This window comes from Grammomys surdaster, unplaced genomic scaffold, assembly GCF_004785775.1.
Source record: "Grammomys surdaster isolate TR1022 unplaced genomic scaffold, NIH_TR_1.0 166, whole genome shotgun sequence".
Lineage (NCBI taxonomy): Eukaryota > Metazoa > Chordata > Mammalia > Rodentia > Muridae > Grammomys > Grammomys surdaster.
Window position 1 is genome coordinate 14,954,423 of NW_021604614.1, and position 20,441 is coordinate 14,974,863.

Below are 20,441 nucleotides of genomic sequence, written 5' to 3' on the forward strand. Positions count from 1 at the left end.
TTCTTTCTTTCTTTCTTTCTTTCTTTCTTTCTTTCTTTCTTTCTTTCTTTCTTTCTTTCTTTCTTTCTTAAGTAAACTTTCTCTTAGCCTAGATGAGCTCAAACCGGTAGGGTGATTGATTATTTATAAACAATCACACCTGGGGTCAGGACTAAGGACAGTTCTCTATCGCTCTAAAACTGGTAGGGTGATTATTTACAAACAATCACAGCTGGGTCAGGACTAAGGACAGTTCTCTGTCGCTCTAAAAGAGACAAGGCTATGATACTCTGCACCAACCTGCCCATGGCCTCGCCTCTGAGAAGGGGCTCCACTGGGGTGAAGTGGTGAAACGACATCTAAACCACAGAACTACTGAGTATCCCGACTGCAGCCCGTCCCAGTGTGGACATTTGACCCAGCCTGAGTAAATCAGGTTTCTTCATGGTAACCAGAAGCTACAACACTGAGAGCACAGAAAGCCATGGGCGACTCCAGGTGGAAAAGCCTACATACGTGGAGTCTTAGGTTATCAGCAGTCCATTCAGAAGCTTCACGGGACATAAGCAGGATGATGGTGACAAAGAAAATGCCACCTTCTGCCTCTACTCATGCAAGAAACGAAATCAAAACAGAAAATCTTCTATCCAAAACCCCCTGCAAGTGGGCTGGAGTGACCCCTGGTCTCACACAGGACAACATGAGAGCTCACGATTACCTGTCACTCTAGCTCCAGGGCATCTGACACCCTCTTCAGATCTCCCTGGGCACTACACACATGGAGTATTATACTCACACAGACACATAAACGCACTTTTAAAAACTGCAAGAACTTGGTAAGAAGGAGTCACCCTGATGAAGTCTGTGTGTGAGGAGAGGCTGCCAAGGGAGCCTTCTCCTCTGACCACAACTTAGTATGGCTGCGAAGCCAACAGGGTCTGTCTGCCCTGAAGAATGCAATTAATGAGCCAAAGGAAATGAGTCTGAAGAACCAGGCAGAGAGAAGAGAAGACATCCAGAGGAAAGCCGAGGCTGAGACCTGGGCAGCCTCCTAACTTCCTCGGCACTCCACCCCACCCTCAGTTCCCACCTGGGACTCTGGGAAGCTTCCAACTGGGGCTGCTGTCTAGTGACACTGTGGCACTACATTTGGCCTGATGTCAAACCCTCTGTCCCCAGTGCTTGGGCAAAGGCTGATTAATTGGCCTCTAACTTCTTTGGGAAAAGTTGATTTTCTTTTCTTTAAAAGATTGATTGATTGATTGATTGATTTTATGAGTCCACTGTCGCTGTCTTCAGACACCAGAAGAGGGCGTCCAATCCCATCACAGATGGCTGAGAGCCACCATGTGGTTGCTGGGAATTGAACTCAGGACCTCTGGTAGAGGAGTCAGTGCTCTTAACCACTGAGCCATCTCGCCAGCCCGAAAAGTTTCAATTACACTACTGGGTCTAGAGACATAGCCCTTAAACAAAACAGGCCAGTAAGTGTGCTATCCTAAGTTAGTAAGTCCTTTTAGAAGTTATTCACAGGTAACTGTGGTTTGGCTGAGGACTGTTGCTATTCCCTTACTAAGAGAACACATTAGCCTCCCAAAGACAGACAGAGGAGAAAGCTTCACAGGGCATGGTAAGCACCAGCCCAAAGGAGAACATTTTTTTGGGTAGGTGGCCCTCCCAAAGAGGACCAGAACCCACTAGAGGCTTCCCTGCAGCCAGCTCGGCCCCAGTAACCTTCTCTCGCCTTTTCACTAGTCTCTTCCCTTCTTTCTGATGCTTTGAATAGTGCGTGCAGACAGGAATTTAGTGATTTTGTTTTCATTGTTTCCTCCCAGCAAGATATGCAAGTTTCTGTTACTACTAAGGATGTATATTATAATTACTGGAGAGGGGTGACCTAGGGATTTATGCATGTATCCTAGCCAGAACTATGCAGCCAAGATGACCTCCAACTTCTCTTTTTTCCTGGTTGTTTATCTTTTCTTTTTGAGACAGGGTCTCTCTATGTAACCTTGACTAGGTGGAACTTGCTATGTACACTAGGCTGGACTTGACTTCACAGAGTTCTACCTACCTGTACCTCCTAAGTACTGGGATTAAAGAGAAAAAAATATATATACTTATCTATTTATTTGTGTATGTGTGGAGTACACAAAAGCCACGGTGTGAACTGAAAGTCAGCCTAGTCTATATAGTAAGTTCCAGGACAGCCAGAACAACACAGTGAAACCCTGTACCAAAAATAAATAAATAAATAAAATAAAATAAAATAAAATAAAATAAAATAAAATAAAATAAAAGGCCAGCCTGGCACGGTGGTGCATGCCTGCCACCCCAACAATCAGGAAGGTGAGCCAAGAGGATCAGAAGTTTGAGGCCAGCATGGACTACAGAACAAGACTATCTCAACGACAAGGACAAAAGAGTATCTCCATGTGGCCTAGTCCATCATCTGCCCCTCTAAGCCATTCCCCACGCCTTGCCCACTGCGACGGACTATACCCTCTCAAACTGAGCCTAACGGCCTTCTCATCCTTTAAAAAGCAGGCAGAGGGGCTGCTCAGTGTGCAAGAGCTACTCACCACATGGCCGCTCACCAACAGCTTAACTGCAGGACTCTGACATCTTCTCCCTCCCAGTCACCAGGTAAGCATGTGATGCAGACACACACGCAGACAAAACACCCGAGTACATTCAATAACAACAACAACAAAAGTGCCATAAAACCATCTAAACCGATTTCCCACCCAGTATTCTGAGCTTTTCCTTAGAACACAAGTCTGATGAGTGGATAAATCCTTCAGTGCTTCCTGCTGTCTTTTAAACCAGAACAGGAGCTCAGCCACCTACAATCCCAGCATCAGGGAGTGGAGGCAGCAATGTCAGGAGTGGAAGGCCTTGGCTACAAACTAGTGTGTGGTCCACCTGAACTAAATGACTCGGAAATAAATAAATGCGAAGGGCGAACCTCTCAAAGGAAAACGAGTTTCCTGGTCCTTCAGAGAGCTCCCAAGACCCCGTTCCTCTGCCGCCGGTCCCACTTCTAACTCTAGCACCTCCTGGGGAGGGATTTAGTCCAGTACCAGGCAGCTCTGGCAAGGAATCACATCCAAAGACCTAGGTCTGTGTGTCTGGCTAGAATGTAGACATGCTACACACCTTTAATCCCAGACAATGAAGTCTGTAAAATGATGCAGCCATCACTGAAGTGATGTCTAATAGAGGGGCAGACACAGTGATGAATCCGGGAAAGAACTGACATAGTGAGTCAAAGATAGGATATGCCTAACTCTCAGGAAAACAGCACAGAAAGAAAGGAAAGGGAGAGAGAGGAAGAGAGGGAGGAGGAGAGAGGGAGGGAGAAGAGGAGGGGGAGGGAGAGAAAGAGAGAGGGAGAGGACAAGCAGTTTTACTGGGACATTTTTACAGAGACAGGTAGCAGGTGATGGGTAGCAGGTGAAGACAGAACGAGCCAGAGAATGACAAGGAGCCAGATGATTAGAACGGGTTGCCAGAGTTAGTCTGAGGTCCAGCAGAGCAATTCAGTGAGAAATCAGTTTTGATGACTCAGTAAGCTTGGAGAGGAGTTTGGGTCAGAACAGCTGAGCTGAACCAGCCAGCCAGTGTTCAGAAGGAACTAGAAAGGGTGAACTTACTCAGCAATAAGCTTCCAAGATGACAGTTCATCTGGTGAAAAAAAGTTATGATTACAGGGGCTGGAGAGATTGAGGTTAAGAGCACCGACCGCTCTTCCAGAGGTCCTGAGTTCAATTCCCAGCAACCTCATGGTAGCTCACTGTCGGGATCGACCCACAGGCCGGGGTAACTCACAACCATCTGGAATGGGATCTGATGCCCTTTTCTTGTGTCTGAAGAGAGTGACAGTGTACTCAATATAAAAATAAAATAAGTAAAGTTATGATTACAGCAGGGTGTGGTGGCGCACGTCTTTGATCACAGTGCTCAGGAGGCAGAGGCAGGTAGATCTCAATGAATTCCAGGCCAGCCTGGTCTACAGGACTCCTGTTAACTCTCAGGGTTAACAGGTTAGCAGGTCTCCATAATCCTCTATCCCAGGTAAAATTTTTTCCAAGAATTGTTTTCTTTTCTCCCTATCCCCAGTGCTAAAGACTGACCCTGTGGCATACACACTGGACAAACATTATCACTGAGCTACATCCCTACGTAGACATGGCTTTTTGAGTGTTTATATTCTCACTACAGAAGAAAAAAATGAAGCCGGGCGGTGGTGGTGCACGCCTTTAATCCCAGCACTTGGGAGGCAGAGGCAGGTGGATTTCTGAGTTTGAGGCCAGCCTGGTCTACAGAGTGAGTTCCAGGACAGCCAGGACTACACAGAGAAACCCTGTCTCAAACAAACAAACAAAAAAATGTTGGGTGTTTTTTTGGTTTAGTTTGGTTTTTTTTTTGTACATATCCTCCCCCCCAGGCTTTGTAGCCTTGGCTACAGCAGTAGTCCTGTATGTAGTTCCAGACGTCCTGGAGCTTGCTCTGTAGACCAAGATGGCCTTGAATGCATAAAGATCTGCCTGTCTCTGCCTCCAAGTGCTGGGATTAAAGACATGGAACAGCACTGCCCAGCTAAGAAAGGGTATTGTACCAAGTGAAATTTCCACAGAAAGTCAAACAGGCTGGCATAATAGCTCAGGAGGTAAAGTACTGGTCATGCAGACAGATGAGAGCGGAGTTTGAACCCCAGAATCAAGTAGAAAGGATGGACACATTTGTGGCACATTTGTGTCCCAGTGCTGAGGAGGCAGAGACAGGTCAGTCCCTGGGAGACTGGTGGAAGTCTAGGCTACCTGGCAAGTGCTAGGCCAAAGAGACCCAGAGTCAAAAAAGCAAGGCAGAAGGTACCTGAGGAATGATACCCAAGGCTGGCCTCTGGCCTCTACATGCATGTACATTCACATGTGTACACACACACACACAGTCATCATACATCCACATTTGTACACACACACACAGTCATACATCCACATGTGTACACACACACACAGTCATACACCCACATGTGTACACACACAGTCATACACCCACATGTGTACACACACACAGTCATCATACATCCACATGTGTACACACACAGTCATACATTCACATGTGTACACACACACAGTCATATATCCACATGAGTGTACATACACACAGTCATCATACATCCACATGTGTACACACAGTCATCATACATTCACATGTGTACACACACAGTCATCATACATCCACATGTGTACATACACACAGTCATCATACATCCACATGTGTACACACACACACAGTCATCAGTCACAATAAATAATACCTTGTCACTACTAAGATTCACACAGTTAACATTGCCCAACAAAAGACTCGGAATACATAATTACCCTTGATTGAAGACCTTTCAAGTTTTTACTAATGAGCTACAGCAAAATAATTACCTGCCTTACGGTTTGACTAGACATCCAAGGGAAACATCCTAACTCATCAATGAAGTGACTGTCATTGGAGAGTCTGCTGTAATCATGCTACACCTGACCCTACCTAAGACAAGACTGCAATGCACAACAGACTAGAACAAAGGATTGTGGGTGTGCATGTGTGTGTTGACAGGTTAGTGCTGTGCGTACGAGAGTCAGAGGATAACTTCCCAGAGAAGGCTCTCTCCTAAGAGCATGTGGGTTCCCAGGATGGAGCTCAGATGACCAGGAGAGGCAGCCAGTGCCTCTGCACTGAGCTATCTCACAGCCTCAACATAGGCAAGAACAGCAGGAAAAAAGCACCAGGCTCCCCAACTCAGACTAAAGTGTCAACAGGTGAGAATCAGCAAGAGGTTGTTTCAAAAAGGCAGAGGATGGCTCTAGCCTTTAATCCCAGCACTCAGACTGGGACAGGAGAGTCTTGAGACCAGCAGGAGAAACTTAGGGAGCTCCCAGCCAGTCTGGACTATAGAAGTCTGTGTTCAACCCCAACCCTACAACTCCCTCCTTACAGCCCGAGCCCAGGAATCTGTCCAGCCTTCGGTTCCCTACAGCGACTAGCTCTCAGTTAACACTGAGCATCAATCTGTGGCTGTGCTCCGTGCTGATGAGCTTGCTCATGGCTCAGCTAGTGCTGTCTGGATTTAAGGACTAGTAGTTGTTTAGGAGCATCAATGTGTTTGAACAACAAAATTCAGGAACTGTGAGTTCAAAGCCTGTAACAAGGCTATCCCCTTTATATTAGCCCCTCAGAAGCCCTCCTCTACTCTCTCTACTAGCTGGAACAAAAGCCACATAATTCAGACTTCACTTTGTGAATACGACCTGTCACTCTGATTAATAAATATATCCTGATGTTTGGCAATGTGAAATGGTGCTTTTTATTGAACAATTCAAAACACTATTAACTGTAACTGAACATAAGACCAACAGCGTTCTCCTTGGTCTTCAAGAACAATGTTATAAATCTAATTATTCTTTTTTTTTTTTTTTTTTGGTTTTTCGAGACAAGGTTTCTCTGTGTAGCCCTGGTTGTCCTGGAACTCACTCTGTAGACCAGGCTGGCCTCAAACTCAGAAATCCACCTGCCTCTGCCTCCCAAGTGCTGGGATCAAAGGCGTGCGCCACCACTGCCTGGCTAATTATTCTTTAAAAGGTTTTAGTCTTTCTATAAAATACTTTTCAGAAAAAGGAGAAGTCAGCAGGCAGTGTCTGTGTAAGGATGTGATTCACAAACCATGAACCCTTCTCTTAGGTTTTACTTTCTATTACCCAGAAGCAGAACAGCTGCAAGCCAGAGACAAGCCTGGTCCATAGGGGGCCTGCAAAGGCAGGATGTGCAGCAAAGGGGAAATCTGAGTCCTCTTTCTGCTAGCCCCCACCTCTGTGATCTTAGACGAATCAGAGTGATGCAATTTCCAGCACAGTGGTTAAGACAGTGAGCCTGGAGTTCAAATCCCAAGTCCAGGATGTATTAGAGCTAGCTAAACCTCTTAAGAGCAGCGAGCTCACTGCTCCAGCTGTTTAAGGTGTGTGTGTGTGTGTGTGTGCCCGTGCACAAGGGCACTGACTCAAGGGCACTGACTGGATTAAGTGTTCTGAATTCATGATTATCCACTGCGCAGAGCCATTACTGCTAGAAACAGGTGATGGGAAGGTAAGCAAGCCATCACACAACATAGCACCTTAAGGACATTGAGATGGCTCTGGAGGTTGCTACCATTCCTGACAACCTTTACGATATCCCCAGGACCTTTATGATAGGGGAGAACCAACTCCCTCTTGCATAGTATCCTCTGAACACTATTGGCACACAATAAATACCATTCGTGTGGCCGCACCCCACCACACACGCCCAAAATATATTTCAACAAACGTAATTTTAAAAAAAAATGCCATCAAACACACATGAAAGTCTGACTACTGGGCATAGGGCCACATGCCTGTATTTCCAACAGTTGGGAGGCAGAGGCAGGATAGCTGCAGCTTTGCTTCCAGCTGTTCTACCTTGTCTTAAAAAAAAAAAGAAAAAGAAAAGAGCAGCTGGGCCTAGTAGCCCACACCTTTAATTCCAGCACTCAGAAGGCAGGAAGCAGGTGATTTCTAGGAGTTCCATGCAGTGAAGGGCTACATAGTGAGGTCCTGTCCCAGTCCCAGCACCCACATCCTGGCTTATTGGTCTGTAACTACAGTTCCAGGGGATCCTGAGGCCCTCTCCAAGCAACAGGAACGCACATGGTGCACAGACATCAAACTGGCAAAACCCCACATATAATTTGCTAGAGACACAAGCACCCACTCTGCCAAGAGGGGAAAAAAAAATAACCCAAAACGAAAGAGGCCAAAACACATAGCCGCAGAGAAAACGTGAGGTCTACTGTAGAAAAAAAAAAAAATCCACTGACCTTGCTAAAGCTTCCTTCCTCATCAGTACCTGAGACAAGACCACACACCCATCAACGAGGAGAGGCATCGCAAAAGAGAAGGCACCACTTCCAATGACAGAACATCTCAGTTATTGCAAAGTGTTTCTCTCTGACTCGGTTCTGTGATTCTTTTATTCTACTGCGGTGGGGAAGATGACAATAAGGTACACCTTAAAGCCTGTGGGTTTGGGATGCGCGCCGTGGAGAGGGATCCACTAGGCATGTAAGCACGAGGAAGCCAAGCTGCAGAGAGAAACCTCAGACACGGTGCTGAAAGGAAAACCCTTCCAGCAGCCTGGCCGGCCGCTCCGACGACGACACCAGCTACTGCCGTCTCTTCCCAGCTATTCTGGGCCCGCGACCCCCTCCCCCCCGCCTCCCACGTGTGCCCAGAGCAGCTGTTCCTGCACTGAGCAAGCAAGCATCAGGATGAGGCTCGATCTGAGTGACCTTGCATCAGCCCCTTCCCTTCTCTCGGCCTCAGTTTCTCCAAGTGCACTAGACTACATCCCGTAAGACAACCCCCGGATCCTCAGCCTGGTAACCAGAACCACCATCACTGGGGCATCTCCCATCAGGGAGGCGCTCCCACCACCGTCACGCTGGAGCCGGTTGTCACCTGCAAGAAAGACCGCGGGGCTCCTCGGGAGCGACTGGAATAAAGCAACCTGGTGGTAGCGCTGGTCTCCAAGCAGTGGCGCGACCCGCGCGGCCTGACAGCTGAGCGCACACACCGTTGTCGCCTCAGGGAGCAGCAACGCCGGGCCGGCGCATAAGCGAGGCCGAGGCTGCGGCCTAGCGCCCCGCGCGGTCCGCCCCCTCGTCGCCTCGCACCGCGCGCGCCCCCAGCGGCCCTCCTGGGCCTTCGCCCCGGCCAGGGCAGGCCTCGGCTTGCTGCGGTGGTTAACAGGCCGGCTTCGGGTACTCACCGTAAATGGGCCGGAGGCGCCGGTCGTTAGGGTCCTGCACATGGCCCCGCGTCGCCATGATGACAAGCGCAGAACCGCAGTACGCACGCGCTGGTCAGGCCCCCGGGAAGGGGCCGTTAAAGGGCCAGCGTCGATCTCGCCGACGTATCGCGATAGCGGAGGGCAGTTCCGACCTAGTGCGCCTGCGTGGAAGGGGAGGCTCGCCTCCCCTTTAATTGGCGCTGTGGTTTGATTTTGCCAGCGGAATCGTCTGGACCCTAGGGGCAGATGTCGCTGCGGAAGGCTGTTTCCCGGTAAGAGGGAGAGGCGTGGAAAGCGAGAATGCGGCTCAATCCTACATCTAGAAGAACCAGTTGGCCTTGACCTTGATTGTGGAGCAACCAGGAACTTGTTGAGTGTGAGCCCTGGGAAAGTGCTTGCCCAAGAGTGAAACTGTAGAAAAAGCTTACGAGCCCTCCTCCGCCCCTTCTCTGTCCTCAATTCTGTGCGTGTCTAGACACTAGTTCAAACTGTTTAAGTAGGTTGTTTTTAATATTCACACGGCGCTAGACGTTATCATTACCTTTCTTTTGTACAGATTTACTCGCCCAGCACGGGGTTAATGAGTGCTAAATAGGCGGCGAGAGTGACAAGGAGCTAAAGGTACACACTTTTAATCCCAGCACTCTGGGGCAGAGGCAGGAGGATCTCTTTGAGTTCGAGGTTATCTTGAACTACATAGGACAGCAGAGGCTATGTAGAAACTCTATATAAATAAATAAGTAAATAAATAAATAAGTTCTCCCACCAGGTGGTTGCCTTATTTACGGGCATTCCTCTTTGCACCAACAATTTTGGCCTCAGTTCATGGTGCCTCTTCTCCAGCGGCATGTAAATGGATTTGGGTTTTGTAACACTTCCACTTTTTTCCCAAAACCACTAAGAAGTGCTATAAAAGGTGTGTATCTGTAACCAGGGCACTGAAGGCTAAGGCAAGAAGGTAGGTAGAGCCAAACTGGGCTAGCTACATAGTAAGACTCTGTCTCAAAAGAGAGGGAGAAGAAATGATACATGTTTGATGAACTGATTTAGTTTAAGGACTTAAACATTACGCAATGTATACATGTATCACGACAATACATAGTACCCTGTACAGATGGATAACTGTTTCAATGTGTCCACTTCAAGTGTTAAAGGCTGACCATTGGTTATTCCCCCTGTTTCTGTGTTTCTGTGTCGGAGCACTCCAATACCCAGTGAGAGTGTGGAGGTCAGAGGAGAACTTAAACCGATTCCGTTCCCTCCCTCCACCACAGTGGTTCTCAGTCTGTGGGTTGTGACCCACACAGGGTCATATATCAGATGTTTACGTTACAATTGGTAACAGTAAAGTTACAGTTAATGAAGTAGCCATGAAATAATTTCATGGTTTGGGGGGGGGGGGGTCACCACAAGTAAAGCTACAAGAGTGTGTCAGATCCCTGGACTTGAGTTACAGCACGCTTTCAGGCACAATGTGAGTGCTGGGGACCAAACTCCGGTCCTCCTGAAGGGCAAACGCTGCTCATAACTGCCGAGCTATCTCTCTAGCCTCTTTGTGTTGGATTTTTGAGACAGGGTCTCACATAACCTAGGCTGGCCTCAAAGTCCTGATCCTCCTGCTTCAACTTCCTCAATTCTTGGAGCACAGTTGTATGGTACCACACTAGCTTTGGTGGATGTCTTATTGTTGGTTTGTTTTTGTGGATCAGGACACTGGGCCTGGGTCCTTATGCATGCTGGGAGAATATTCTGCTGAATGACATCCCCAACACTCTTTTTACTTTTGATTTTTTAGATGGGGTCACACGAGTTGTCCACATGGGCCTTGAACTTCCTCTGCAGTCCGGGGAAATCCTCTCCCCTTAGCCTTCAAGGAAGCTGGGACTACAAGCCTGCCTTACCATGCCAGCCTGATTCGCATCAAAGTTTGTGAACCAAACACTCTGCTCTAGCAATGAGCTTAACACTTCTTCCTGTACAAACCTCGAGCTAAGAACGGAGTTTTTATTTGTAAATCGATGAAAGATAAAAATCACTCTTGTGGGGGATGTCGGTTGGGGTAAGCCTTTAAGCCCAGCACTCAGGAGGCAGAGACAGGCAGATGTTTGTAAGTTGAAGTCCAGCCTGGTCTATATGGCAAGTTCCTACAGCTAGAATTACATAGAAAGACCCTGTCTCAAAAAATACTTTTCTTTTTTTTCTTTCTTTCTTTCTTTTTTTTTTTTTTTTTGGTTTTTCGAGACAAGGTTTCTCTGTGTAGCCATGGCTGTCCTGGAACTCACTCTGTAGACCAGGCTGGCCTCGAACTCAGAAATCCGCCTGCCTCTGCCTCCCAAGTGCTGGGATTAAAGGCGTGCGCCACCACCGCCCAGCTAAAAAATACTTTTTTTTAAACTTTAAATTATATGTATGTGTGTATGTCTCTCTGTGTGTTTATATGCATGAGTACAGGAGGCCAAGGAGGTCAGAGGCATTGGGTTTGTTCTAGAGCTGGATTTTCTGGTGCTTGTGAGCTGCCCAACATGGATGTTAGTTAGGTAATGACCTTAATTCCTCTGCAAGAGCATCAAGGGCTCCTCCCTGCTGAGGCATCTCACCTGCCCTGAGAATTTCTCACCTTTTATTTATTTCTCGTTTTAAATTTTTTACTGTTTAAGTGTGTGAGCAAGAGTATATGCACAGCTGGGCAGTGTTGGCACAAGCCTTTAATCCCTGTACTTGGGAGGCAGAGGCAGGCAGATTTCTGAGTTTGAGGCCAGCCTGGTCTACAGAGTGAGTTCCAGGACAGCCAGAGCTACACAGAGAACCCCTGTCTTGAAAAACCAAAAAAAAAAAAAGAAAAAGAAAAAAGAAAGAAAGAAAAGAAAAGAGGGGTTGGAGAGATGTCTCAGCGGTTAGGAGCACTGACTGCTCTTCCAGAAGTCCTGAGTTCAATTCCCAGCAACCACATGGTGGCTCACAACCATCTGTAATGAGGTCCCATGCCCTCTTCTGGTGTGTCTGAAGACAGCTACAGTGTACTCACATACATAAAAATAAGTAAGTCTAGCACTTTGAGGCCAGCCTGGTCTACAGAGTGAGTTCCAGGACAGCTAGGGCTACACAGAGAAACCCTGTCTCGAAAAACTAAAAAAAAAAAAAAAAAAAAAAAAAACAAGCATATGCACAGGAGTGTGCCCAAGCACACAAGAAACCCAAAAGGGGCATCAAGTCTGTCCCCTTTGCCCTCTATAGCCACCATACATACAAGCAAGCATCTCCATACACATAAAATAAAAATAAACCACAACCAGCAATGGATAATGACAGCTGCAGTTAACTTCTGACACACACGCACACAGACACACACACACAAGTACATTTTGCTGAGCCCTGCTCTAGATTGTTGAAATGTGTTTAAACTCACAAATAACAATAAATAAATAAATAAATAAATAAATAAATAAATAAATAAAGTTCCCTGAACCAGGCACTGTGGGGTTTGGCTATAATCCCATCCTTTGAAGATGGACAGTTCAAGACCAGCCTGGGCTAAATGGTGAGAACCATGCCAGCCTGGGCTACATGAGACCTTGTCTGAAAAACCAAAACCAAACAAACAAACAAACAAATAAACCCACTATCCCTGTCAGGTGTGACGGCCACACTTCTAACCTAGCCCTCAGGAGGCAGAGGCAGATGGATGTCTGTGAGTTCCAGGCCAGCCAGGGATACACAGATACACAGACAGAGAGGTATCCCAACTCAAAAAAAAATCATTACCAAAATACGATTTTCAAACAAAATATAATTAGAGCATGTGTAATGTTATTCACCTGTGTGCCTGAAATTCCAATTCAACTGGGCATCCTTGTTTGCCGTTAGCAAGCCAGCAAAGTACCTTAGGGGGAATCTCACGGTTCCATCCCTTCAAACTCCCCACTAGCCAGGCCAAGCTTGGAGGCACAAGTTTATAAGCACGTTACTCAGCAGGTAGAGGGAGGAAGACAAAGACCGAAGAGATCCTATCTAAGGGTATCTAAGAGTAGTTAAGAGCACAGGCTACTCTTTATAGAGGACCTTGGTTCAAGTCCCAGCACCTACATGTATTGTGTGTAATTTTTTTAAATAGAAGAATCCTTTTTTGTTTTTTTTGTTTTTTTTTTTTAGATTTATTTATGTGAGTACACTGTCACTGTCTTCAGACACACCAGAAGAGTACATCAGATCCCATTCCAGATGGTTGTGAGCCACCATGTGGTCGCTGGGAACTGAACTCAGGGCCTCTGGAAGAGCAGTCAGTGCTCCTAACCGCTGAGCCATCTCTCCAGCCGGTTGCGTGTGATTTTAAAATCACGCTAGCTCTTTCTCCAGAGCTCTGCCGTAACTCCTACAACCTCTCGAGGCTAGCTCCGGCCAAGCCGCCAAAGACTGCCCCAGCTGTGCCTTTCCCCTGCCTGTCCTAGTCATCGCAGATGGAAAACACCAGATAGCCAGATAACTCAATGTCTGAGTGAAGAATATCTTGCCCTGTCCTCCTTGGCCTTCGCCCATGGCGGAGGCTACAAACTACTGGTGCCCTGAGACCTACATGTCTGCCACATCCTCTGCTCAACCGCCTGCTCTGACTCCTCCCTCTCGAACCTTTTTCTTCTTCCTGGGACCCAGAAGTCCCATCTTTTCCCCTTCACCCAATGATTAGCTTCTGCCTCCTTTATTGACACAATCAAAAACCAATTAGGGAATCAATACTTTCCCCTAAATACACGTTAGCGCACAGCTACTTGTAACTAGTTTTGAGTGATCTGCCGCCCTCTTGTGGTCTCGATGGGCACTGCATGCACACAGTGCTCATAAAGTCATGTACAGATGCATATTCTTTTTTAAAAATTTAATGCCAGACTTAATTAGGAAGGCAAACGTTAGATGAAGTGACTCTAGACCATTCTGGGACGGTGTGACCAGAAATGATCTGGATAAGGTTGGGCTCAGAGAGGGGAGAGAAGGGAGGAGGCAAGGGTTCAGTCTGACTCAAGGGAAAGGCATGGGTGAAGTACTTGAGGATTTGCAAAGTCGACAGCCGGGTGGTGGGTTCTGCCTTTGATCCCAGCACTGGGGGGACAGGTGGGTCTCAGAGTTTGAGGCCAGCCTGGTCTATGGAGTGAGTTCTATGACAGCCAGGTTGCGAAGAGAAACCCTGTCTTGAAAAAAGAATGAAAAGCATTTGCAGAGTAGAAAAAACATACTACTTTTGGATGTGGGGAGAGGGAGGGTGGAGCTGAGCTGGCTCTTGGCCAGACCTATGGCCTCTCAGCTCTGCCTTTACTGCTACCTCGGTTGTCAGTGCTCCATGGGAACTTGGGCTGGCGTGACAGCTAGCTCTGGACTTGGCAAGGCTAGGGGTGCTATGGGCCCCCTAAGAGAAGTCTCTGGAACATTAGGTCAGCCCTTGGTAGGATACACTTCCTTGTATTCTTAAAGTCTGTTTAGAATTTAAGCAGGGTGAATCATACCTTTGGTCTTTCCCTTCTCCTCAGAGCCTGAGAGTGAAGCCAGGAGCCAACCGTGGGCCTGTCCTTACCTGCTCTGCAGGGGCAGCTTCCACACCCTTTCAAAGAAAGGCTTGAGCCATTTCAGGGCACAAAGTGACTCCCTAGGACGGTAAAAACCCATCTCTGTTCTGCTGTTGAGAGCCCAGAACACCTGCAGATGCCATTATGGTATACAGCAGGTGCTAATTAAACAGTGCCTTCAATTTTTCCAGATAGACCAAATGAGTTGCTCTTGAGAGAGGTCTTCTTCCTCATGGGCAGGGAGGACCACGGAGGCACCACACCGCACATCACAAGCTGGAGTACAGAAAGTGACATCGGTGCAGGACTTGGATGTGGTGCTTCTGGGTGTCTTGTCCAAAAGACTCTTTGAGTTTTTTCCTTTGGTCTTGATGTCCTGGTACCTCCTCCTAACCTTTTACGCATCACAGAATAAACAGGCCACAAGAGGGCGTCAGATTCCCTGGAGCTGGAGTTACAGCCAGTTGTGAGCCACTATGTGCTGGGAATTGAACTTGGGTCCTCTTCGAGGGCAGCCAGTGTTCACTGCTGAGCCATCGCTCCAGCACCCAAAATAATAAAAATAAATCTTTTTTTAAAAAAGAGTTTAGATAAACTGGTCATGGTCTTGACCTGCAAAAATTCAAGGAGTGAATTTTCCTCATCAAAATGGAGACGCTCGGCCTACATCTCCTTTCTGGTTTAATGAGGAGCTGAGGTTCCTTGCAATTCTAATTGTGTCCACCAGGTGGCAAATGAGCGCAAAATGGCCTCGGCCATTTTCCAAAATTAGATCATGTCTTATTTTTTCTTGTTTAAGAAAACAGACCAAATGTGATTTTTTTTTTTGGTCAGATGTATATTATTTTTTGAGTTTTTCTTGGAATTTAGGTGTGTTGCAGAGCATGTTCGCATGGGTGCACCTATGTGTGCGTTCCTGACTCCTTCAGGCATTTTGAGACAGGGTCTCTCACTGGGACATGGTGCTGGCCAGCTCCACCATGGACTTCCCGGCCAGATATCCCCAGAGATCTGCTTATCTCTACTTCCTGGCACTGGGGATATTTTTTTTTTTTTTATTTTTCGAGACAGGGTTTCTCTGTGTAGCCCTGGCTGTCCTGGAACTCACTCTGTAGACCAGGCTGGCCTTGAACTCAGAAATCTGTCTGCCTCTGCCTCCAAAGTGCTGGGGTTAAAGGCGTGCGCCACCAACGCCCGGCAATTTTTTTTTTTTTAAATCTCACTGTATAATTTTGGCTGTCTTGGCCCTCGATATGTAAACCAGGCTGGCCACTGACCTCAAACTCACAAAGATCCTCCTGCCTCTGGCTCCACATGTTGGCTGGCATTAATGGTGTGTGCCACCATACCCAGCCTTAGATGTAGAATTATTTTACACGTTATTTAGATGTATGTAGTTTAAATGGCATCAAATCAACCTGGTTTTGTTTGTAGACAAGGCTGACTTAAACTCACTATGTAGTCAAGATGACCCAGGACTGTGAGTTTGAGTCTTGCCTGGCTTACTCTAGAGACCCTGTCTTAAAAAAAAAAGAAAGAAAGAAAGAAAGAAAAAAGGAAAGAAAGAAAGAAAGAAAAAAAAAAAAGACCTTGAATTTCTAACCTCCTGCTGCTCCTGCTGCCTGGCTTTCCGGTTGCAGAGAGATGCATTGCTTTGTCATCTAAGGCGTAGGTAGGTATTTCTTTATCATACTTCACTACAGTGGTACCAATCAGCACTCACCATCCGCACCACAGATACAAAGTGACATTCTCTTGTCCATGAGTCCTTTCTCAGACTTCTAGATCTTTGTCACTTTCATGGTGAAAGTGTGTTTCCAAGCATGCCTGGTGGCACAAGCCTTTAGCCCCAGCACTTGGGAGGCAGAGGCAGGCAGATCTCTAAGAGCTTGAGGTCAACCTGGTCTACAGAGTGAGTCCCAGGACAGCCAGGACTACACACAGGAAACCCTATCTCAAAACAACCAAACCCAAAAGAAAGAATAGTATTCTCTAAGTCTCCGTGCTTCTGATAACACGAATACTAATTTGCATTTTTTCAAGTGCTTAAGATGAATTTGTCGCTTTAACGTTTTTAAATTTACATGCACATGTTAGTTTGTTCCTTGTGTGTTCAGATGTCTACACAAGCCGGACGAGGCTGTCTCCTGGAGGTGGCGTTACTGGCCCTTGTGAACAACCTAACGTGGGTGTTAAGAGCCAGAATCAACTGGGAATCCTCTAGAAGAGCAGAGCAGCAAGCAGGCTGGAGAGATGACTCAGTGGTTAAGAGATCCCGAGGTCCTGAGTTCAAGTCCCAGCAACTGCATGGTGGCTCACAACCATCTGTAATGGGATCCAATTCCCTCTTTTGCATGCAGCGTACATGCAAAATGGGCTCTCATATACGTAAAATAAATAATCTTTAAATGAAGAAGAACAGCAAGCATTCAAACACTGAACCATCTCTAGCCCTTACTTCGGATATGTGCGTGTTTCTATTCTTTTGATCAGTTTGATCATGTTCTGGACCCCTTAGTGTTACTATTCATATCACACTTTTTTCATCATTATCTTGTTTTGTGGGGATGGGTGCCTTGCCTGAATGTTTGTCAGTATACCACGTGCTTGCCTGCTCTCTGCAGAGGCCAGAGAGGGTGTTGGGTGTCTTGGAATTGCTTAGACGGTTATGAGCTGTCATGTGGGTGCTGACACTTGAACCTAGGTCCTCTGTGAAAGCAGCCAGTGTTTTTTTTTTTTTTTTTTTTTTTTTTGGTTTTTCGAGACAGGGTTTCTCTGTGTAGCCCTGGCTGTCCTGGAACTCACTCTGTAGACCAGGCCGGCCTCGAACTCAGAAATCCGCCTGCCTCTGCCTCCCAAGTGCTGGGGTCAAAGGCGTGCGCCACCACCGCCCAGCGCAGCCAGTGTTCTTAACTGCTGACCCATCTTCAGCAGTGCCTTTGCACTCTCTAGTAAGGAGCTTAGCCTTGTGCCATCAGTGGGTGTCTCAGCTGGGGTAGCTATTGCTGGAATAAACACTATGGTCAAACCACTTGGGAGGCAAGGGTTCGTCTCAAGCATCCAAGTCACACTGCGTCACGGAGGGAAGTCAGGGCGGGGCCCTGACGCACAGGCCATGAGGAAGATGCCTGCTGCCTTGCTCCCTTGGCCTGCTCTGTTTTCTTTTATACCCCAGACCAACCTGCCCAGGGGTGACACTAGCCACAGTGAGCTGTGCCCTTCAGCATGAATCGTCAGTCAAGAAGATTGTCCCCAGGCTGATGGAGGCATCTTCTCTTTTTTTTTTTTTTTTTTCTGTTTTGGTTTTTTCGAGACAGGGTTTCTCTGTGTAGCCCTGGCTGTCCTGGAACTCACTCTGTAGACCAGGCTAGCCTCGAACTCTCGAACTCAGAAATCCACCTGCCTCTGTCTCCCAAGTGCTGGGATTAAAGGCGTGTGCCATCACTGTCCAGCGAAGGTAGGCATTTCAATCCATGCCCCTCCCCCAACACACTATAAATTGCTTGTCTTGGCGCTATTGGATTTTTATTCATTCATTTATTTATTTATTGAGATAGGTCTGTCTTACTATGTAACTGTAACCATCCTGGAACTCACAGATATCCCCTCGCCACCCCCTACCCCTCTACCCCCACCCTGCCCATGCTTTAGATTGTCAGATAGGTTCTTTTGTATTTTTGTATTTTGGGCTGCTTTGAGACAGCGTCTCTTGTTGTAGAACTCACTATGTAGATCAAGCTGGCCTCAAACTCACAAGGATTAAAGGCATGCACCACCACCACCACCACCTGGCTCCCGGCTTCAGTTTTAAAACAGGTCTTGTGTAGCCCAGGCTGGCCTTGAACTCCCTATGTAGCTGAGAATTACCTTAAACTCTTGCTTCTCCTGCCTCCACTGCCTAAATGCTAAGGTTACAGTGTGTGCCACCATGCTGGGTGGGGTATTTACTTTTTTAAAAAAAGATTTATTTGTTTATTTATTATATATGAATACATTGTAGCTGTCTTCAGACACACCAGAAGAGGGCATCGGATCCCATTACAGAGGGTTGTGAGCCACCATGTGGTTGCTGGGATTTGAACTCAGGACCTCTGGAAGTGCAGTCAGTACTCTTAACCACTGAGCCATCTCTCCAGCCCGGGTATTTACTTTCTTAGGTAGAACTAGGAGAGAAAAAAAAATGAGAGTTTTCTAGAAAAACAAACAAACAAACAAACAGGTTAAGATGCACGTGATTCTGAGCCATCTCCTGTAGACACCAGAAGGCTATGTGCAGGAACTGAAGGATGAAGCTGTCAGCGGAGGGATAGAGCCACAACTCCTGGGAACTCTGCCTAGTAACCAGACATTCTGGAAAGTGTCCCAGAATGCTCTGAGGACGACGGTCCAATCCCTGTCCTCCTCATGAATATGTATGAGTCCCCCAGATGTCAGCTGAACCCCCTCCTTCCTGTCCAAACAGTGCGCAATCTACCCTCCTTCGCTTCAATAGCTGGCATCATCTCCGTCATCTCCGGGCTCTCTGCTTCAGAACTGGAAAAATAATGGGCACATTGCATTTCAGAAAATACACCCACGGAATGTTCCTGAGCCTTGCACCTCCCATAGGGAACTGACTACTAGCAGTGGTTTCACAACTGTGTCCCCAGTAATAAAGGAGGGCTGAGGCAGGAGCTCAGTGAGTGCAGAGCATATGGCTTGTGACCTCCAGCACAGAGAAGCAAGGAAGGCAAAGGGGCTGGAGGTGCAGCTCAGAAGACAGAGGGTTTGCCCAGCGGATACGGAGCACTGGGTTCGAACCCCAGCACCACATATAGCGTGGTGGGACACAGCTGTGATTTCCAGCTACTTGAGAGGCAGAGGTAGAAGATGCTCTACAAAATAGATGATAGATAGATAGATTGATTCATAGATAAATAGATAGATAGACTAAATAAATCCAGTCACAAGATTTGCCCGTCCTATGCTTCCTTTCATAAGAACTCCTCAGGCAAGTCTGTAGAAATAGAAATTAATGAAGGAAAGAGCAAAGATGGACCTGCTTCTGTAGGGGCCAGCACGACAATCAGACGACAGAATGGCTTGGCTGCACAATTGTGAATACATTTCCTTTTTGTGTGTATTATTATTATTATTTTGAGACAAGGTTTCTCTGTGCAGTCTAGGCTGTCCAGGAACTCACTCTGTAGACCAAGCTGGCCTCGAACTCAGAGGTCCATCTGTCTCTGCCTCCAGAATGCCGGGAATAAACCCGTGCACGAAAATAAATAAATAAATGTAATAAAAAATATTTATGAACTTCACTGTATGTAATTATAACCCAATAAAATGTATTTTTTTGCTTTTTTTATTTTTTTTTGTTTTTTTGTTTTGTTTTGGTTTTTCGAGACAGGGTTTCTCTGTGTAGCCCTGGCTGTCCTGGAACTCACTCTGTAGACCAGGCTGGCCTCGAACTCTCGAACTCAGAAATCCACCTGCCTCTCTGCCTCCTAAGTGCTGGGATTAAAGGCATGCGCCATCACCGCCTGGCTACCCAATAAAATGTAAACTAACACAAACAGTATGTTTGTCCCAGCAGTTCTGGAGAAGATGGGTAAAGGAAGGGACAGTGTCCAGGGTTGGGCATTGCCTACATTGCTAAGGATCCAGAGATTCACTTCCTGCTAGAGAATAAAAAGGAACCTAGAACTCTTGAGATAGCGGCTCCAAAGGTAAACTTGCTTGTTGCCACTTTTAACCAGCGTTTAATCTCTGGAAACCACACAGTAGGAGGAGGGACCTGATTCAGACCCAGAGCCATTCTAACAGCATCCCTGTTACACACAAGAGCGCTCGTGGGTAGAAAAAACATTTCAAAGGGGAATTCAGTTTCATAACCGATTTGGAGTCAGGTGTGGTGGTGTATGTCTTTAACGCCAGCACTCAGGGAGAGAGCACTGTGGGTTAGGTCTATACAGGGAGCTTCAGGGCAGCCAAGTGTATACAGTTAGATCCTGTCTCAAAAGAAAACAAATTTGGTGCCGGTCAGTGACTAGGAGGGTAACGTTTAATGTC

The 20,441-nt window shown here is 46.9% G+C and overlaps 1 protein-coding gene and 1 long non-coding RNA gene across 3 annotated transcripts in view; one reads left to right on the forward strand and one right to left on the reverse strand.

Moving 5' to 3' along the window:
* The window catches only part of Naa25 (N(alpha)-acetyltransferase 25, NatB auxiliary subunit), a 52,935-nt gene extending 44,047 nt beyond the window's left edge, over positions 1 to 8,888 (reverse strand). Inside the window, exon 1 of the mRNA XM_028765897.1 lies at positions 8,815 to 8,888. Coding sequence (XP_028621730.1) covers positions 8,815 to 8,872 — 58 coding nt within the window. The 5' untranslated portion in view covers positions 8,873 to 8,888. The remainder of the gene's footprint in view (positions 1 to 8,814) is intronic.
* A 114-nt stretch (positions 8,889 to 9,002) lies between these two features.
* Positions 9,003 to 16,659, forward strand: LOC114620149. Of its 2 annotated transcripts, none has more exons than XR_003711274.1 (3): positions 9,003 to 9,107; positions 10,631 to 10,760; positions 16,505 to 16,659. It is a non-coding gene; the product is annotated as an uncharacterized LOC114620149 (long non-coding RNA). The 2 variants fall into 2 exon arrangements; XR_003711273.1 differs by having other exon boundaries at positions 10,631 to 10,894; positions 16,505 to 16,520.
* Positions 16,660 to 20,441: the final 3,782 nt, after the last annotated feature.